The sequence below is a fragment of the Eubalaena glacialis genome, chromosome 3 (assembly GCF_028564815.1).
Source record: "Eubalaena glacialis isolate mEubGla1 chromosome 3, mEubGla1.1.hap2.+ XY, whole genome shotgun sequence".
NCBI classification, from domain to species: Eukaryota; Metazoa; Chordata; class Mammalia; order Artiodactyla; family Balaenidae; genus Eubalaena; species Eubalaena glacialis.
In genome coordinates this window covers 93,626,806-93,645,495 of record NC_083718.1, presented here as the reverse complement: position 1 = coordinate 93,645,495, position 18,690 = coordinate 93,626,806, and the positions used below count along the sequence as shown (strand labels likewise).

At 37.5% G+C, this 18,690-nt stretch overlaps 1 protein-coding gene across 2 annotated transcripts in view; it reads right to left on the bottom strand.

Moving 5' to 3' along the window:
• Positions 1-51: 51 nt before the first annotated feature.
• Positions 52-18,690, bottom strand: part of CSDE1 (cold shock domain containing E1) — a 36,146-nt gene continuing 17,507 nt past the window's right edge. Inside the window, exons 4-20 of one of the 2 annotated variants that reach the window (XM_061183649.1) lie at positions 17,579-17,688; positions 17,085-17,177; positions 16,366-16,463; positions 13,818-13,899; positions 13,353-13,481; positions 13,107-13,232; positions 12,248-12,460; positions 10,558-10,698; positions 10,308-10,472; positions 9,133-9,240; positions 8,361-8,536; positions 7,637-7,749; positions 6,510-6,629; positions 3,456-3,634; positions 2,434-2,597; positions 1,735-1,867; positions 52-1,366 (exon numbers count right to left, since the gene is read on the bottom strand). In XM_061183649.1, coding sequence (XP_061039632.1) covers positions 1,319-1,366; positions 1,735-1,867; positions 2,434-2,597; positions 3,456-3,634; positions 6,510-6,629; positions 7,637-7,749; positions 8,361-8,536; positions 9,133-9,240; positions 10,308-10,472; positions 10,558-10,698; positions 12,248-12,460; positions 13,107-13,232; positions 13,353-13,481; positions 13,818-13,899; positions 16,366-16,463; positions 17,085-17,177; positions 17,579-17,688 — 2,198 coding nt within the window. In that variant the 3' untranslated portion in view covers positions 52-1,318. The remainder of the gene's footprint in view (positions 1,367-1,734; positions 1,868-2,433; positions 2,598-3,455; positions 3,635-6,509; positions 6,630-7,636; positions 7,750-8,360; positions 8,537-9,132; positions 9,241-10,307; positions 10,473-10,557; positions 10,699-12,247; positions 12,461-13,106; positions 13,233-13,352; positions 13,482-13,817; positions 13,900-16,365; positions 16,464-17,084; positions 17,178-17,578; positions 17,689-18,690) is intronic. The other variant, XM_061183651.1, reaches the window with a different exon arrangement.

The following is an 18,690-nucleotide window of genomic DNA, read 5'->3' as shown; positions in this document are numbered from 1 at the left end:
CAGACCCGCCCCTCCCATACAGGACGTTTTAATAATGAAAGCGCTAGGTGCTAGTGTCTCAAAAATCAGTAAAACTTTATTCGCTTCCATTCTTTCGCCATTAACAGAAAACTGGAGAAAGCAAAAGTGTTACGTGTTTACAAAGATAAATGGCCTCTTTACCCAGAGAAGATCAAAACCTCAAACGACAACGGGGAAGATAAAAGCACCCTCCCCCACATCCCCTGAGCTGACCCATGTCATCTTCGACAAAGCCTTCAGTCCACTGGCCAGGGACCCTGTATATGGCCAATTCAAGATGAGGGCCAAGAAATCAGACCAATCCGTTCCCGTGATATAAAGCCGAACAGAAGCTACACCAAGGGTCAAGTGCCTGTACTTTTTACAGGACACAGGAACCAGGCGGCTACTTATAAAAAAAACAAGATTCATTTCAGGCACAACTTTTTTATTATTTTTTGTTTTGTTTTGTTTTGAAAACAGTAAAAGAAACTGGGTCCTAGAAGCTGCAGTGATCTAAGCAGCAGCAAGTTTGTGCATTCATCCTTTTGTTTTTTCTTTAAATACGTTTAAATTATCACACTGCTGGCACACCTCATTTGCATGAAATTCTGCACCATATATACTAATTGTGGTAAAGTTACACCCCCTATCCCCGGGGAGGGGGGGGAAAAAAACTACCCTGGAAGATAATTTTCACTGAAATCTAACCAAACATCATTAAGTGGACTGTGACAAGATTATAAATGATATGAAAAATAACATTTTAACATTTGGCCATCAACTTAAAGAACTGGTTTGCCTATGCAAATTTTTGTAATTTTTAATATATTCTACCATCATATGGTTCTCAGAATTAAAGCATAATGAACAGAAAAGAAAAGGAAAAAGAATGCAACTGAGTGCTAAGGCAGAACATCTTGCCAGAAGTAATGAAGGTAGAGTATATACTAAGTATCAAGTGCAGAATTTCATAGGGCCAACAAGGTAACAGTCTATATTTTTCACTTACACAGGCAGAAGTGGATTTGCAATTACCAGTTGCGTTAAATGCACCAAATAAAGCTCCTAAAATTGATTCTATAAGGCGCCACCTTAAGTTTTCCAGCCTGCAACTGTGCATAATTTTAAAATGGTTTTCTTAAATTTATTTATTTTTTTAAACATAACACGAGGAAGGTGTTAAAACTGGTGTAATAGCTCAATAGAATAAGTATTCCAGATTTTGGGAGGGATGAAGAGGGAGATATTCAGAACCCTTCACCAGAATCCCCCCAACTTGATCATAGTGGATTAATGATGTGCTTTGTGGATGTGGTTAGTCAATGACACCAGCTTGACGGATCTTTCTTTCGGCACCAAATCCCTGTGAGGAAATAAAATTGCAGTTAATGACCTGGGCGCATGACAATCATTGTACACTCACAATTCCAAAAGGGACTACCAAAGCATTACTCTCAATCACCACCAATTCTTTTGCAGAGGAGGAAATCTATAGTAAGCCTTCCTAAACTATGTTCAGAGTATCAGGAACACCAAGAAATGTTCCTCTTACTGTAAGCAACCATTACGTTAGGGGCTGAACCAATGTGCAGGGATCCTAACTAGTTATGATAGCAATACTGAAGCACCTTGCTAAAGTAAGCTCTTTGAGTTATGCTAAAATAGGTTCTCAAGTAGTATGTTGGTCTGTCAGTTGCCCCCATCCGCCCAAAACCTTGTATGCCCTCATACCATTGAGTTATCTGGTCCCCTTGGCTGACGAAGAACCATTAGGCGAGGAGCACTGGCATCATCCAGGGTGATGTTCTTCAAGCGATTGACCAACCTATCAGGTCGTGGAGCTGCAACAGCCTTGGGGCCCTCGCTGTAACAAAGTCAAGAGGTGAGAAGAAGCAACACTTGGTGGGAAGAAAAGTACATGCAGAGGAGTGTGTCTTCTACCTAACTACCCAAATGACTCAGTTTTAATGAGGGGAGACTCTTGCCTCACCTAGCCAACTAACTAACTAGCAAGACAGGGCAGACAAGTTTATGTTTTTATTCTGAACTCAATGTTTATTACTGCTTAGGAGCTGGAAGAATCATTTGGGTGAGGGTCATCCCTAGACTGGTCTGCAATCAGAAGACCAGTTCCACAAACACATAAAACAATGTAGCAGGTATGGAAAAACATTAGAAAAGGAAAATATGAAGAAATATTTCCAGAGACTCCCAGCTCCTCTCATGCTATTTTGTTATTAAAACAAAACAAAAACATAGTGCCAGAAATGCTAAACTACAAAATTTAGACAATGAAGAAATAACCAGAAAGTGGCAGAAGAGGATAAAAAAAAAAAAGCAGTGATGGAAAAGTGAAAAAATATGATAAAGCAGAGATTACGAAAGAGACAGTCCAGGGAGGTTACTAATCAACAACAACAAAGAACTCACCAGACTCGCCAAACATTACAAGCACTGCACTTGCCAGTGCGCTGATTAAAAATCACTGAGAATTCCACCTCATCTCCTGCCTGTAGCTCAATGCCATCCTGAACTTCTTTCACATGGAAAAAGAGCTTCTTGCTATCTCCTACTTCATAGTTAATGAAGCCAAACTGAAATTTTAAAAAGACAGCATAAAAAAGACATACCACACAGCAGGGAAAAGAAACTCACTTTGAATGAAGCACAATTTGCCCCTAGCTAGTAGGGGTTTATAAAATGTGGCGTCAGTGCTGATGCTCGCTGCCTGGGCTATAACAACAGCATATGGGTCTGCAAAACTTGTCAGGGAAGAAATGTATCTTTGAAACCACTGCCATCCACTCTATCATAGCCTGAGAAACAAAGAAAGGTTACCTTGTGCCTACATATATTGTATGAACTAAGCTTTCGAATTAAGCAAAATCATTAGGAAGCTGTTACTTGAACATATGCATTGTTTTGATCCCTCCCAAAATTATTAAGCTGGGTTATGGTATTTTAGAAACAGCCATACAAAATGTTATAGTCACTGTACTGATACCAAAAAATGTCCTGAGGACTCAGAGATTTCCTTGAGACTTAAGTACCAGGAATAGTTTTGTTTGCCCGAAGCTTATTTTATGAACACTTCTACACATGGTTTCTTTCTTTGTGTGGTCTGCAAAAGAAGCTCTGAGCGCAAGTATGAAAAACATTACAGTCTTTCTATTCTGGAAATCTCACTCCAAACTTATTTTCCCCATTGTGTTAGCTATTAATACTACTCTTACTTTCCTTTTGCTACTATTGCCGTTTTTTCTTTCCATGCGGTTTTCTCTGTGTTTTTAATAAGCTACTTCAAATCACTGAAAAGGGGGGTAAAGTGGAAATAAAAACCAAATGAATGTTGATGGTTCCCCCTTGGCTGAAAAATTTTCAAGGTTTTGGTTACTATTTGGTTACCAACTCATAAAAGGATCAAATTCAGATCAAGAGATATAACCACTTACCTGATCTTTCACACATTCCACTGTGGCCCTACGCAGGGGTGTGATGTTGTAGGCCATAGTCTGTGCATTTTGGCCCAGGACACACAACTGGAACTTGACGCTCTCCCCTTTCTGTAGGCAATCCCCTTTGTTGGCCATCCCAACTATGCCAAATGGATAGACCTCACCTTTCATATCCCCTGTAAGGAGAAACAGGTACAAAGTCTAAAAGCTAATATTTCACAACAGCCCTCTGCTGATGGTCCTAATGAATTTTTAATTTGCTAAAAATATATTCACTAAGAAGATTTTTTTTATACCTAAGAAATTCTACTTTAAAGCGCCAATAAAATCCTGAATGCTAAATACTACCACAAAAACAAATGAGAGCTTGTAGCTCATTATCACCTTACTAGCTAATGAACAGTTTTAAACCACATTTATGGAGGAAAAAAAAAAAAACACTAGCACTCACAATCTCATTACCTTTGAGCTTTTAAAGCTCTATGGGTTGCTAACATGATCCACTGGATTATCTTCTTCCCAAGTTCACAATATGAGCCAGTCAAAAACATTTCTGATCCATACCCGACTGGGCATTAAACAAGCCAGGCACAGGCAAAAACACAAAATAGATAAATCATTTCTTGGCATTCCACCTCCTTTCTTTGTTCTGATTGTGGCTCCCTCAAACCTACAGGCACCTTTCTTCTAGATCAGGGCCCAGCACACTTTTTCTTAAAGGGCCAGATAGTAAATATTTTAGTCTTGTAGGATCCTGTCTCTGTCATGATGACTCAACTTTGCTGTTGCAGTGAGAAAGCAATCAAAGACAGTATGTAACAAACAGTCTTGGTTGTGTTTCAAGAAAACTTTATTTATAAAAACAAGCTATCATATTTGCTGAGCTCTGCCCTAGAGTAAAATGTTGGCTGGAGGTCAGTGCAGGCTATGGATAAAAACCAGGCCAAAGAGTCCATCCAGTTGCCTATCAGTTCACCTGGATGGTGAATTCACTGAATCAACGAAGGCGGAAAAGAGGAGAAAAACATTAGATGGAAGACGAAGCTTCAAAACTGGGAATGCTTTTAATCATTCTCTTGATGATTGTAGGGGTAAGTGAAGATTTTCTTCTCAAACTTACGGGAACTAAAAACTTTGAGGAGAGATTTCCAATAGATCAAGTCATGCAGAAATACTAAAGACAGCTAGACTGACTTAGTGGTACTAGCAGTAACCACCATTTATTAAACACTTATTCTTATGCATATTTAATCTTTATAGAGCATTCTGAGGTTGAAGATATTATCCTCATTTTAAAAATGAAGAAACTGGGGCTTCCCTGGTGGCGCAGTGGTTAAGAATCTGCCTGCCAATGCAGGGGACACAAGTTCGAGCCCTGGTCCGGGAAGATTCCACATGCCGTGGAGCAACTAAGCCCGTGTGCCACAACTACTGAGCCTGCGCTCTAGAGCCCGTGAGCCGCAACTACTGAAGCCCGCGTGCCTAGAGCCCGTGCTCCTCAAAGAAAAGCCACCGCAATGAGAAGCTCGTGCACCGCAACGAAGAGTAGCCCCCGCTCGCCTCACCTAGAGAAAGCCCACGCGCAGCAACGAAGACCCAAAGCAGCCAAAAATAAGATAAATAAAAAAAACAAAACCAAAACCAAAAAAAAAAAAAAAAAAAAAACCCAAAGAAACTAAGCTGGTAAAGATTTAATTAATTTGTCTTAGGTTGTACAGCTAGAAGTGGAAGAGCTGGTATTCAGATCTAGGTCTGTCCAGCTCTAAAACCCATGGTCTTATATTGGGTTAGTTGTATTCCTAAATAAAAGAGCTGTTCTCACCACCAAGTGGGGAAAAGTGACCTTTCTAGCCGCAGAAAACTCTAGGCTTAGAGATTTCAGGAAAGTTTCCTTTTCCACAAAACCTTGCTTTTAGACTATCAAATAGCCAGTGTTGAAGAATAAGTGGATTGGGGGTTGGGAATGCAAAAGTAAATAAAAGGGTGCATGATACAGAGGAGGAAATGGGGCACTTTGATATTATCTCATGAGTTTAAGTTAGTTGCCCATACCCTTGTGGCCCTTTTAAGGATATGGTGTCACCCTGGCATTAGTTTAAGACTGACTTGCTATAAAGTCAATTCATATTTGGAGATGTGTGTATTAGGCTACTGGTTCTATTAAAAACAGAAATTCCTAAGAACCTCATGTAGTAAAGGAACATGTTCATCAAGGCTCATTTCCTTCTCTCAAATGACCTTCTCTTCCCCACTTTATGTTCTCCTATGACTCCTAGATGAACACAAGATTTATTCCCTTTGTAAGCCAAGCTATCGTCTTTGGTTAGAATTTCAAATCCTCTCATCAACCCCATCATTATGGTAATTCTGCTGTATTAATCACCAGTGTTCCCTACTACCATTTCTACTGCAAACTTATTTTATGCACAAAGTTGGTCTTTCTGGCGTTAATTGTTTGGGGTAAGGGATGACACCAGGACTCAGGGAGTTGTCAAAGATAGGGAGAAAAAGACAGGAAATGAAAATGTAGGGAGCCGTGACCTAGAGAAATGTAGTAGGATCCCCATGGAATCCTGGCTATTAAGTAATAGATATAGTAAACTTTTATAGGAGGCAAAAATGTTTATAGAATTCAACAGTTACTAGGAAATTTTGTTAATACTGATGTAAATAACCAGTGAATAATAGAGGAAAACTGCAAAGTTGTACTAAACCCAGCCAACTTGAATGTCTGATTATCAAACATTAAATGCATATTTTTAGTGTGAGATTTTGTTCTCAGTCTATTTCAGTATAACTCAGCATTAGTAGCTCACATATCAGCCATATGCTCTACAGCAGTCATTTGTTCACAACATAAACCCAGGCTGATCTCATTTCCAAGGGATATAAAAAATAAAAACCAAGTATTGTGGGAATAAAATCACTTTTCCTTGATTCAGTTTTTAAGGAGTCTGAAAACAACTGCCACCCTACCATATTTTAAAATCTTCGACGCACTCATCTGAAGGTAAGGCAAATTTCAAAACAATCTGATAGCGATGCTCTTACCTTCGTCCATGATCTCAATCATTCCTTGGTACTCAGTCTGTGTTGGATCGACACTCCTCAAGGGGCGAATGACTTTACCAGAGTAGATGGTGGGATCAGCTTCCTCAGTAATGCCATTCACTACAAAACAAAAGCACGTATACCTCTCCCTCAACAATTTTATTTAAACTCTATTGCACAGGACCGAAGAAAAAAAAAAAAAAGCCAACATTAACAGAACAAACGTTAACAGAGGGTTGGCTGGTTTCCTGCTAGTCCTGAAATGCAATACTTCTAAACTACTATTAAAATAAAGATGTTTAAAGACTTAATAAGTATACATATTTAAACATGTCTTGCTCTCTCACCTTTTCCACATGACCAAATATCACCTTTTTAGTGAGGCTTTCCTTGGTCTCTACAAGTATTGCTAACCCCAATACTTATATACTTCCCCAATTTATTTTATCTTAATATCTTTCTGAACATACTAGATCCGATATTTCACTCATCTTTTTTGCCAATCTGTCTTATTTCTTCACTGCTGTACCCCCAGTTTCTAAAACACTTACTTATTAAACTGAATGAACATTCTTAGCTCCCATTTCTCTAGAATAACACCAAGAAAAAGTTATTTGGTGAGTTTACACGAAAGCCAAAAAAGTAAGTTGTAGGCCTTTTAAAAGTCAAAGATCCTAAATAGCAATGATTTCCTTAAGTTGTCATTATTCTTCACATTTAAACTCATTCTTCTCCAAAACTGTCTTCTAGAGGAATGCCTCCCCCCCCAATCCCATGGAGATTTATTACCTTGGGGTTATTTTTAAAAAGAGATATTGAACTGATAATAAACTCAAAGCAAATGACCTAGAAAATCTAGAACAATGGTTCTCAAACTTCAGTGTTCATCAGAACCACCTGAAGGATTTGTTAAAACAGACTGCCCATCTCCAAAGTTTTGGTAGGTCTGGGGTGGGGTCAGACAACTTGTATTTCTAACAAGTGGCCAGGTGATGCTGCTGGATCTGGGGATCACACCTGAAGAAACATTGATCTAGAACAATAGGCTTTTCTCTCCCTCTCCCACCCTACCCCTCACCCTCCTACTCAAAACATAGGCCTAATAATCAGAAGTCACAATTCACTACCTGAGTGTGTTTTGTTCACTTTTTCTGCACTGACTTTGTTGCCTTTTCCTTTGGACAAGCTGTACTCGACCATGTCCCCCAGTTCCAGGCTATCAACATCACCAGAGAACTCACTGCAGGGGAGGGGAAGGAAATGACATTTGAATAAGCATTTACCACAAACATCAACAGTAGCAAGTAGCCTTTATTTCTTCTATTATAATATTCATGGTGTGCTTACTTAAGCGGGATACTGTTTTAAGCACTGACTCATATAATCTTCAGAAACATCCTATGAAGAGGTACCATTATCCTCAGCTTCAAGATAACGAAACTAAGATGACAGGAAGTTATTTTCATTCGATAAAACTTACACAGGTACTAAGTGGCAGAGCCTGGATTCAAACTGGAACTGTACGGTTCTAAGAGCCCATGCTCTTAACCACTATACTATACTATAACACCAAATCAAATATACAACTCTCTGGTAGCAACACATAAAACTGTATTCTTTTACTGAAGCAGAAAGGCTCCTATCCAATGTTCAAGGCAGGTACAGGTCTTTCTGTATCTTTTGACCACATGTTTTCTCTACAGAGGTAGACAGTTAACCTTATATATTGCCAAAATTTCACCAATACGAAATCTGAGATTAAAAAATACATAACTACCCAATACTAATGTTTTTGACTCCAAAACCAAAGAATGGATTGTAAGCTCTAAGTTCCTAAAAGGCATTCCTCACCTGTAATGGAAAAAGATTTCCTTATCATGATTGGCTGTTTCGATAAATCCAAAATTATCCTTCAAAGTTGCCACATAACCCAAGAGCCTCTTGGAGTTGGAATTACGACCTAAGAGTCGCACACAAGTTGCAATCTGCTGTCCAGGCCTCTGTTTGTCACTAATACTAAATTCAACCTGTGGAAAATAACAGCACTCATTAATATCATGTCCGGTTTCACGCCAAGTGGAAATGACAACTCCCCCAGACCTTGCTTTCCACTCTAAATATCCTTTTTATAAATACTCTGATGGAACCAGAACTATCACTTCTACTTCTCATTCCACTTTTCACAAGGATCAAGTTTTGCTCTCCAGTGTGTATTAGATTCTTAATTTCTCTAAAGGAGGTCAATTGGAAAACCAGACACACTAAGTATGACAAAAATGAACAGCAATATAAAAACCTTTGGCGTGATGTTATTCTGATAATGCTTCAGTGACTGTTTTAACTTTCTTACCAATATTATTAATTTTATATAAGGTAATTGCTTTTGACATATCTAATGCTTAAATTCTAATTCCTCAAAAAGCTTTAACAAAAAGCTTGCTAGACCCTGTTCTTATTGAATAAGCTGCTTTTAAATAGGAAGATGTTCATATATTAAACTTGTAAGCACAAAAGAATGTTAGCAAAACTTGATAAAATTTAAAGAAACCATTTTTCAGGATTTATGATAAAGATGATAACCTTTAACCCTCCCTCCTCTCTCAAATAAGCAGAATTATCTTGCCTTGTCTCCTATCTGAGGAGAATTAGATCCTTCCACATCCTTGGCTTGAAAAGCAATAGTCAATTTCACCCCACAATCATCATAAGCAATAATACCATCCTCAGCCTCCTAAAGAAATACAGTCAGAAAACAATGAAAAGAATCAAGAACAACCACCAAAAAAAACAATATAAGCACAACTGCAATTATTACAGACTCCTGAGCCAAAGAACTGGTACAGCTGTAGAAATTTCCTATCTAGGGTTCTCTAAAATATGTATTTTTCGTATGAATAATAGATGGTCTTGCCTTTTAACCCAGGGCTGACTCAGTCTGCCTAATTTGGTCTTAAAGTTTTAACCTAATTTTAATGTTGAGGAGGGAGCGCTTACTGACAACATGCCTATTCTTCAGTTTTCACGGCCAATCAGAAATCACCTCCCCCTCCCAAAAAGAAGCCCTATCTTCCTGTTAAACTAATTAGTGTTTTATAAAGAAACCCTGAATTTTTCTCATCTGTACCTCTATTCAGTGAGGAATATCCTTTCCTCATTTATCTCCACCTATTAAATGTCAATGCCTTAGTGAAACCATCCCAGATCCTGCCAGTTTAGAATTAATTTTTGCCAAAGCTCTCTCATTGACCTTTTATAGCAGCATTTAACATTGTTTGAATCACCTGCTTCTATACAATTCTTGTTATTTACTTAAGAGCAGAGGCCATCTTATGGATAGCTTCATATTTCCGGATTTAGTGGATTTTTCAATAAATGGAGTTCAAATGTGTGAACTGAGTCTACCAAAATTTCAAAGTTTTAAATTGCTTGGATGACAAGTACTATCATTTTAGATGAGCAATGCTAAACTGGGGGTGATTAGGGGACATCTGGCAGATTCTGGAGACATGTCTGGCTGTTGTACATGGGAAGAAGAAGAGATACTGGCCTCTAGTGGGCCAGGGATGCTGCTAAACATCCCCAAATGCAAAGAACAGGTCCCCACCTCCTCCCACCCAAAGAATTATCCAGCTCAAAATGTTAATATTGATGAGATTAAAAACCTTGCTTTAGATTAGTTCACTGTTAATATTACAGGGAATTCTGAAAGAGACAATACTCCATTATTGTGGGGACAGTGGTTGCCTTTAAGCAGAAGAGGAATAAAGAACTGCAAAAATCATTTTGATTAAAACTTACCTTTTCTTTGCCTTTATTTGGGCTAGTGGTTTTAGGATTGGAAAAAGTGGCTTCTTTTTCTACGGTGCCCAGAAAACGATGATCTGAATGGGAGTGGAACGAAACCGTGCCCTTGGGAAGTTTTTTAATCCTAATAGCATGATTTCTTTGGGCAGAGAGCATATCCTACAAATGATAAACAAAAGTAACTTTAAAACCAAAAAAGGAAGGATCAAGAAAACCTCCCATACTTTTCTCAAAAACTACTCACAGGAACCACAGTAAACTCTACTTCATCTGCAATATGGAGCTGGTTCCCATCCAGAATTTCACTGAAGTGGAAGAACATACGAGCATCACGATCCACACACTTGATGAAACCAAAACCATCTCTCATGGCAGCAATTACACCCTGAAACCAAAACATTACTTTCACTGGCTGTGAAGACTGTCAAGACAACAGCATTCAAGTTTGGAAGTATCATCAAGTTAAATTCATTAGGAATTCTCTGTATTAAATAGCCAAATTTTGTACCCACATTTAAATTTTTCCACTTAAATACAAACTCATTGATTTCAATAAAGTAAATTGATCTCTAAGCAATTGCCTGAGACTCCCCAGATGCTACTCCTTGGCCAATACGCACTAGAAAAATTATCATTTTTAAAGTAAATGCATACAACATACTCCATTTAATTTTCAATTCTGTGAAAAATATTGTTTTACAAGGAGAGGAAACTGAGGTTGAAAGAGGTTAAGCGATTTGCCCAAAGCACACAGCTAGTAAGTGGCAAAAACCAGGATTCCAAATAATGCCGAAGCTTTATGACACTGTAACTTCCAGAAATTAAAAATCTACAGAACAATACTCCAAATACCTCAGAAGTCAACTAAAGGCAACTCTCTAATCTCTACCTCAAAAATTTGTGAGTTTAGGCACAGGAGGACTTAAGATTTAGGTCTGAAAAATAAAATATATGAAGTTCTATCCTCATGTTTTTTTTCCTTCATACTAAATTATCAGCTCTGTAAGGGCATTATATCCAGAGTAACTGGCACATGGCAAGTACTCAAATACTTACTAAAATACAATTATCAACCCACCAATGACTTACACATTGCATATTTACATATTACAGAGATGATTATTGTATAATCAGTTTTGAATATAGCCTAAACAATACTCTGACATTTAATCCTTGCTATACCCTGATGGTAAGCAAGCTATTCAACAATGTACTCCATACTGTAAAGCAACACAGATCTAAGAAACTAAACATGCATTAAAGTTTAAAGCACACTGCAGATGTCCAACAAGATCAGTTCTCCTAACAGTTAAGAAGTTTCAAGAAACTTGAATTTTCATTGAATGTATCCAGTTCTACTGACAACACTGAGATATACTGTAGATGTTATGACTCCAAACAGAAGTAAATGTAAATTACATCTGATAAAGTTAATTCACGAAAACGGAACTTGTAAAATATGTTTCGGCAACAATTCTGGCATCTATCATTTCCAGACATATATTCGCTGAAAAGAATTTGCAAAGTCCTGCTGTAAAAACGAAAGAAACAAAACCTACTTTGTTTAACCTAGTGTTTACTAAACATTTTATGGAACAGTCTGGAAAGATCTACTTTCTACAATGATGAACTTAAATCTTCTCAGTCTTCATATTTAAGGGCCAGAGAATCACTGACTCTCAAAAGACCTTAGAAATCATCCTCTCCAGATCTTAATTCTAAAATTTTCTCACATCTATTTCAAGGTAACTGGCAGAGCTAAGTGTCAAACCCAGATTGACTCAAGTGACTGTGTTCTCAATCACCTTAATAAGGTAATTGCCCAATACTGTCAAAACTCAAAAGAATTTTCAATACCATATTACAAACTTGACTATAACATTGCCCTGCCGCCTCCAAGATTGGGTACGTATCTAATAATATCCAACACTTACCATTTCTCTGGCTTCATTAGTGAACTGAAATGTATTTGATAGAACTTCTATGTTGGTTGCTCGTTCTAATTTGTCACGACGGTCTGTTGAAATATTAAACCTAACATGGTCGCCTTCCAGCAGGGTCACCTTGGATTTCGTATCTTTGTCTCCAAAGGGAAGTTCTTTAGGAATCACAAAATCAACTTTGATGCGTCCTGGCAATGGGTCATTCTGATGAAAAGGAAAAACTATTTTAGCTGGAGATTTCTCACCCTTCCTAGTTCTAAGTCAAACAAGAAGAACACACAGCAAACCCATGTTATTTATAACAGCTCCCTAAAGGAAAAAAAGGTGCTGATAACGTAAGTCCAATTTGAAAGGTTTGTGTTCTATGGTCACATGACACAACCATAAAATCATGATACTGCAATTAAGATCCTGCACTCTGATACTGAGAGATTTTATTTAAGGAAAAGAATTTCAGTCTTTTATGTTCTACATTTCCTTAGTAATGACACCACTGGTCTCATCTCTTCACCCCACCCCACCCCCACCCACCAACAACAGGAAAAAAAACCAAACTGGGATGCACGCACGCACACATGAATTTTTTCCCAATCTAACCAGCATTTTTTTTGCCCCCTTCTCCATATCACCCAGTTTAAAAAAAAAAAACAAAAAAAAAAACGAAAAGAAAAACATATTCATGGATGTACCGATGGTTTCTTATTTAGTTTAATTACACACATTAAATATTTAATTGCTCCACTGTCACAAAATTACATTAATTGAAAGTAATGAAACTTCTGTATACCATACCGTATTATTCTATTACTGATGAGGCATAAGATGACTCTTCTGAAAAAACACTATTTACCTGGTTTTTACTGGGTACTTTTGGGATAACTTTGGTTACAGTTCCTTCAAAATGTTCAATGCTGATATCTTCAAAAATGACTGTTCCTTGAGGCAATAGTCTGACATCTGTTGCAACTTCTTTACCCTAAATCAGAAGGGAGTGGAGAGGGCGAGGGGAACCATGTCACTTTAAGTGTTTCCTAAAATTTTAACTCACTACTTATCTTAAAAGAAGGCCAAAGATCAAGTTATTCAACTATCTTACATTTCTGTCCTTGATTGTGAATTCCACGTCATCTCCAGGCTGCAAGGTTTCTAAGTCACCCTTAAATTCACTATAGTGAAAGAATATCTCCTTTACAACATCACCTCTTTCAATAAAGCCAAACGCATCCTAAAGCCAAACAAACATGAAGAAACAGCAGGAATATTATGTACTATTCAGTGCACATATTTATGATTACAATTTACAATCAATAAGCCTTTTCATAAAATTATACGCCACTGGAAACAATATTACTTGGTAAAGTCTAATATTAATATCATCAATTAAATGGCCCATTTTAAAGAACATAATAAGTAACTAAGGAATTTTAAGAGATTACTTCTGACGTTAACAATTAAATATTTTTAAAGGAAAGATAAAGAGGAAAAACAAAAGGCTTGGGTTTGAAAGACTTAAAGCGGTCAAAGAAAAAACTAAAGTTTCTCAAATATGATCGACACTTACCTTCATGGCACAAACTACTCCCTGACAGCGAGCTTGTTTCTTTTTCAACAGCATAATATTACGAGCACTTACAGCACCAGTACTAGAACAAAAGAATCGGGTGGGGACGGTGGGGACCAAAGAGGGGTGAAAAATGCATTGGCTTGGTTAGACATGATGAGTTTAGAGAAACAATAAACTAGTTTTCTGAAGCCTCAAGAATTCTGTATCATCAGTAATATAAGGTTTTATAATACATAATCCTTTTCATATGGCTTCATATGCAAAGGAGTTTTGCCCAAACTCCCTAGCCTTTTAAATTGGGCACACATACATGTCATCGTTTCTCTCTCAGACTCCTGAAATAAGGCCACAAATTGGTTGCAACCAGATGGGGAATGCTAAAGTTTTAGAAAGGCCATTATGTGAACAAACACTGAGTAGGTATTATATGCTGCAAACAAAGGTACAGGGGATAAAGAGATAAATAAGAGATGGTCCTGTTTGCAATGAATACTGAATTTAGTAGCTATCCCATCAATTATTTCTGATTAAACAGTCATAAAAGAAACATGAGTAAATGCAGTGATTATAGGAGATATTTGCTATGCTTTAGAAAAGTGACGTTCAGGACTTCCCTGGTGGCCCAGTGGTTAAGAATCCGCCTGCCAATGCAGGGGACAGGGGTTCGAGCCCTGGTCCAGGAAGATCCCACATGCCATGGAGCAACTAAGCCCGTGTGCCACAACTACTGAAGCCCACGAGCCTAGAGCCCGTGCTCTGCAACGAGAGAAGCCACCGCAATGAGAAGCCCGCCACTGCAACGAAGACCCAACACAGCCATAAATAAATAAATTTAATTAAAAAAAAAAAAAGTGACGTTCACCTCCATTGAAAACAGACATCACATATTGCTATAGCAGCAATGTAAATCAGATTTCGTTTTAAAGATGGCACATACAGTGTAAGATGCAGTAGTGTTTGTTGGTGTTGTTTATAAGATCTGCAGACCAACTAATTACTTCCCTTAATTCTTCATGGACAAATTGTCGCCCAATTGTGCTTTTTTAATTTCAAAAATTTAACAGACTAACAAAGACACTGGAAAAATCCTATTTGCTCTTGCAACTTACTACAGCGAAAAGGCTTTATTTAGAGCCAGACTGGGATTCAAACGTCAATTTAAAAGCTGTATGACTTTAGGCAAGTTACTTTATGAGAACATACCTCATTTTACAGATGAAGAAACTTACCAGATGAGGCTGTTCTGAGGATTAACAACTGTACATAAAATATTTAGTACAAGTTCTTAGCACATTCAAGAACTTATTAAGATTAAATAAAGCCCTTTCATTGGCTCCCCATCCACCTCAAACTCAAGCCCTATTCCCAAGTTTCCTAACTTGACATTAAATTGAGGCCTCAGACTAGCACTACTAGTATCAATCTACAACTCAATTCGATTCCTTCTAGTCTTAGAAGAGGTAAGGTTCAAGGCTAATAATTCTGCACACTCTTGGGACTTTTCTTTCTGTACTGCCATTCAAAGTCCATTCCCAGCACTTTCTCCTGTTTTTAACTTCCTTCTGTACTTGTATCTGTTTCTCCCACTCCAAAATAAAAATAATTATCCCTGGGCTTTCTTAACTACACTTTCCTTAACTGCTTATGCCAATGAATTCAACAGCTCTATCTCCTGCCCATAACTAGCTTGTTCAGATCTATATATGCAACTACATATTCAGTATCTTCCCCCACAGACACCTCAAATTCAAAATGCCAAAATAAGCACAATTCTTCTCCTACCCTTAATACTTTCTGCTGTACCTCCTTAGTCCAGTTAATGGTATCATTATCTGCCCAGTAGCCCAAGCCAGAAAAATAGCATTTGGGCCTCCCCTTCCCTTAGAGTTCTAATACACACCTCTATCTAAAAAGTTATAAAACTTCGTGATTTTATCTTCTCAATGTGACTTGACTTTTATACCCAAACATCCCTGGCCTGTCTATACTAGACTCTCATCTTTCATATTCTCATAACTCTGCCTCTAGTCTATAGCATCCCTACTCTCCAAAAGCCTACCATCTCCACCACTTCCAACAATAGAAACCAATCACACTTCCCCATTTAAAATCCTTCAAAGACACCTGTGACTAACGAATAAAGTTCAAACTTCATCTTTCCATGATCCAGTCAATTTAATCAATTCCAACTTTTGGCCTCTTCCCCCAAATGATACTTCCTCTATCCAGAATGATTTTCTCATCTCCCTAGTGACTTCCTCGTCTTAAAGCTTACCTCAAGCACTGCTGCTATGGCAAAACCTTCACTGATCTCTAGAATAGTTCCTTGAAAGTTCTGACCATGTTTTAATTATCCTCCTATCTCTGACACCCTGCATAGTGCCTGTCATAGAACTGATGCTCAAATGCTTAGCTGATGAATAAAAATTTAAAAGATCATGAAAATTATCCAGATTTACAAGTTAGGTTTTTGACTTGCTTCAAATTTATTGTAAAAGGAAAAAAAAAAAAAAAAAAACCACTTAGGTGGGAAAAAAGAACTTACTGTTTATTGTTATCAATTACAAAGTTTATTTTATCTCCAGTTTCCAGCTGAACGTTCCCTTCAACATCTTCAGGGGTGTAAGTCAGATAAAACACTTCCTGTGAATTAATAAGTTATTATTACTATACTGGCAGGATGCATGTTCAGTGTATACTGTGATTTACTTTGTTAAATACTTCTTAAACTGGCATTTAAAGCCAAATTTCTTAAAATTAAATGCCTTTTGACAAGTACATAGTTTATTCACATAAACACACTTCCCCTCCAAGGTGCTGATGACTTCTGCGAGTCCACAGCTGAGCAGCAATCCAACTTCAAAAAGCTTACACACGTGGAAGCATTTGCCCAGAGGCTGTAGTTACATTTCAAAAAAAACAATTTTTATATAAGGCATTCCAAACAAAAAAGCTGAGTTAGTGCTTAAAAGGAACCAGAAAAAAGATCCCCTCCCACAACCCCCAAAAAAAGCGAGTAAAAGAAGCATTTTACCTTAATGTTCTAACTAAGGTCACACTTGGGCAAGCTAAGACACTTGGAAGTCCTATGGATTTTTTTCTTTTTAGATTTTTTGATAATGCTGCACTCGAAGCCTCTTCAAAACCAACTTTTAAACTGATTTTTATCAACTGCAGCTTACGTTTTCTATTTTGAATTTTAAAGTACGCTTATAGATCACATGGTGGATCAGGCAAAGGTTTAAGAAAAATACACAAGTTTACCCCATTACGTTCGTAGCATACACTCCCTGTTGGACTCTGACCCGGGGCAGCTGGAGATTTACTCTCTAAGTTGTGAGGAACAGCGCACACAACCTACCAGTCAAAAAAAAAAAAATTTCCATTGCTAATCATTTCAGGAGCAGCACTGTGCAATATAAACTGAATTTTAATATCCTCTATACTATACAAAGGGATACATTTTAATATGATCCACAAGAGGATGTCATGCTGCCAAGTTTCAAACTTACAGTACATAAGCTGACTGTAAGTACAGACTTAGGGTTATATATAAAAACCCAAATTGAGTCTTGACCAAATTTTTATTTCAGGTCAAGAAATGCCAGTGCTTCTGATATAATTTTAAAATAGTAACTTTTATATACTATAGCTCTCTTGCGTGCAAACTGAGGAGATGGGGAGAATCTTCCTTTTCTAATGTGAAAGATATGCAAATGCAGGGCCCTAAGAAAACATAAAGCATCTAAGTCACTAACTTGTCCATTAATTCGTTCTTCAGGGAGGATTTCTTGTTTTATCTTCACCAGTTTAACAGCGATGGGTTTCCCAGTCCGCCGGTCAGATGATACTTCAAATTCAACATCATCTAAAACAAAGAGAGTGTTGTGTTTGTTGGACTAATTTTGGCAAAATGGTATCTCACTTTCAAGCTAAACTTAATGAGGCATTTGAGTTTCCTTAGACTGGTGATTCTTAAAGTGTGGTCCCTGGACCAACAGCAGCATCACCTGGAGTGCAGCAGAAATGCAAATTCCCAGGCCCTACTCCAGACCTACTCCAAAACAAATTCTGGGCATCACGTACAGCAATCTGTGTTTTAACAAGCCTTATAGGTAATTCTGATACACACTAATGTTTCAGAACCACTGCTTTAGACTAAGCTAGCCATATCTTAGTTTTCATGGCACCTACACGTACTACAAATGACGCAATGTAATGATGAGATTTGGCAAGCTTCCCCCCTCACCCCCAAAATCCCTCTATACCCTGAGTTTCTTCATCTGTAAAATGAGGATTAACCAAAATAACACTCTCGTACAGTTTAGAGTATTTGGTATGCCAAATATTCATGTAACTATTTTTCTTTTTTCTCAAAGATATTTAAAAAAAACACACACTGAGACCTTGTAACTTCAGTCCTTTAATAAGCCACATTTTCACATGTGAAAGTAATTTCTGTGTTGTCAGCCAAAATGAATTCCCACATGGTCCAAGTGGTGACATTGTAAGAGTTATTTCTTTCAGGTACTACTCAAACTAGTACGTGGCAAAATAATTAAAACTAACATTATAAAGTTTAATATTTTCACTAGCTTAAAATCTAATATATAGCCAAACAGTCATTATTGGGGGAATAACAATTAAATATACCAAGTGTCTATTTAAAAAATATTCAAAGATATCTTTTAATCAATTACTCTTTCATCCCTCAAAAAGACTACCACCACAACAGAAATCAGGATTCTGCTAATTTATATAAACAAACTTCAGTAATTGGTACAATTAAAAGGCCAAAAGCATAATACTGTCATGAGTAAGTTGATATGCAAGATAAATTTGTGATTAGTTTTATAAAAAGGAGAACGAA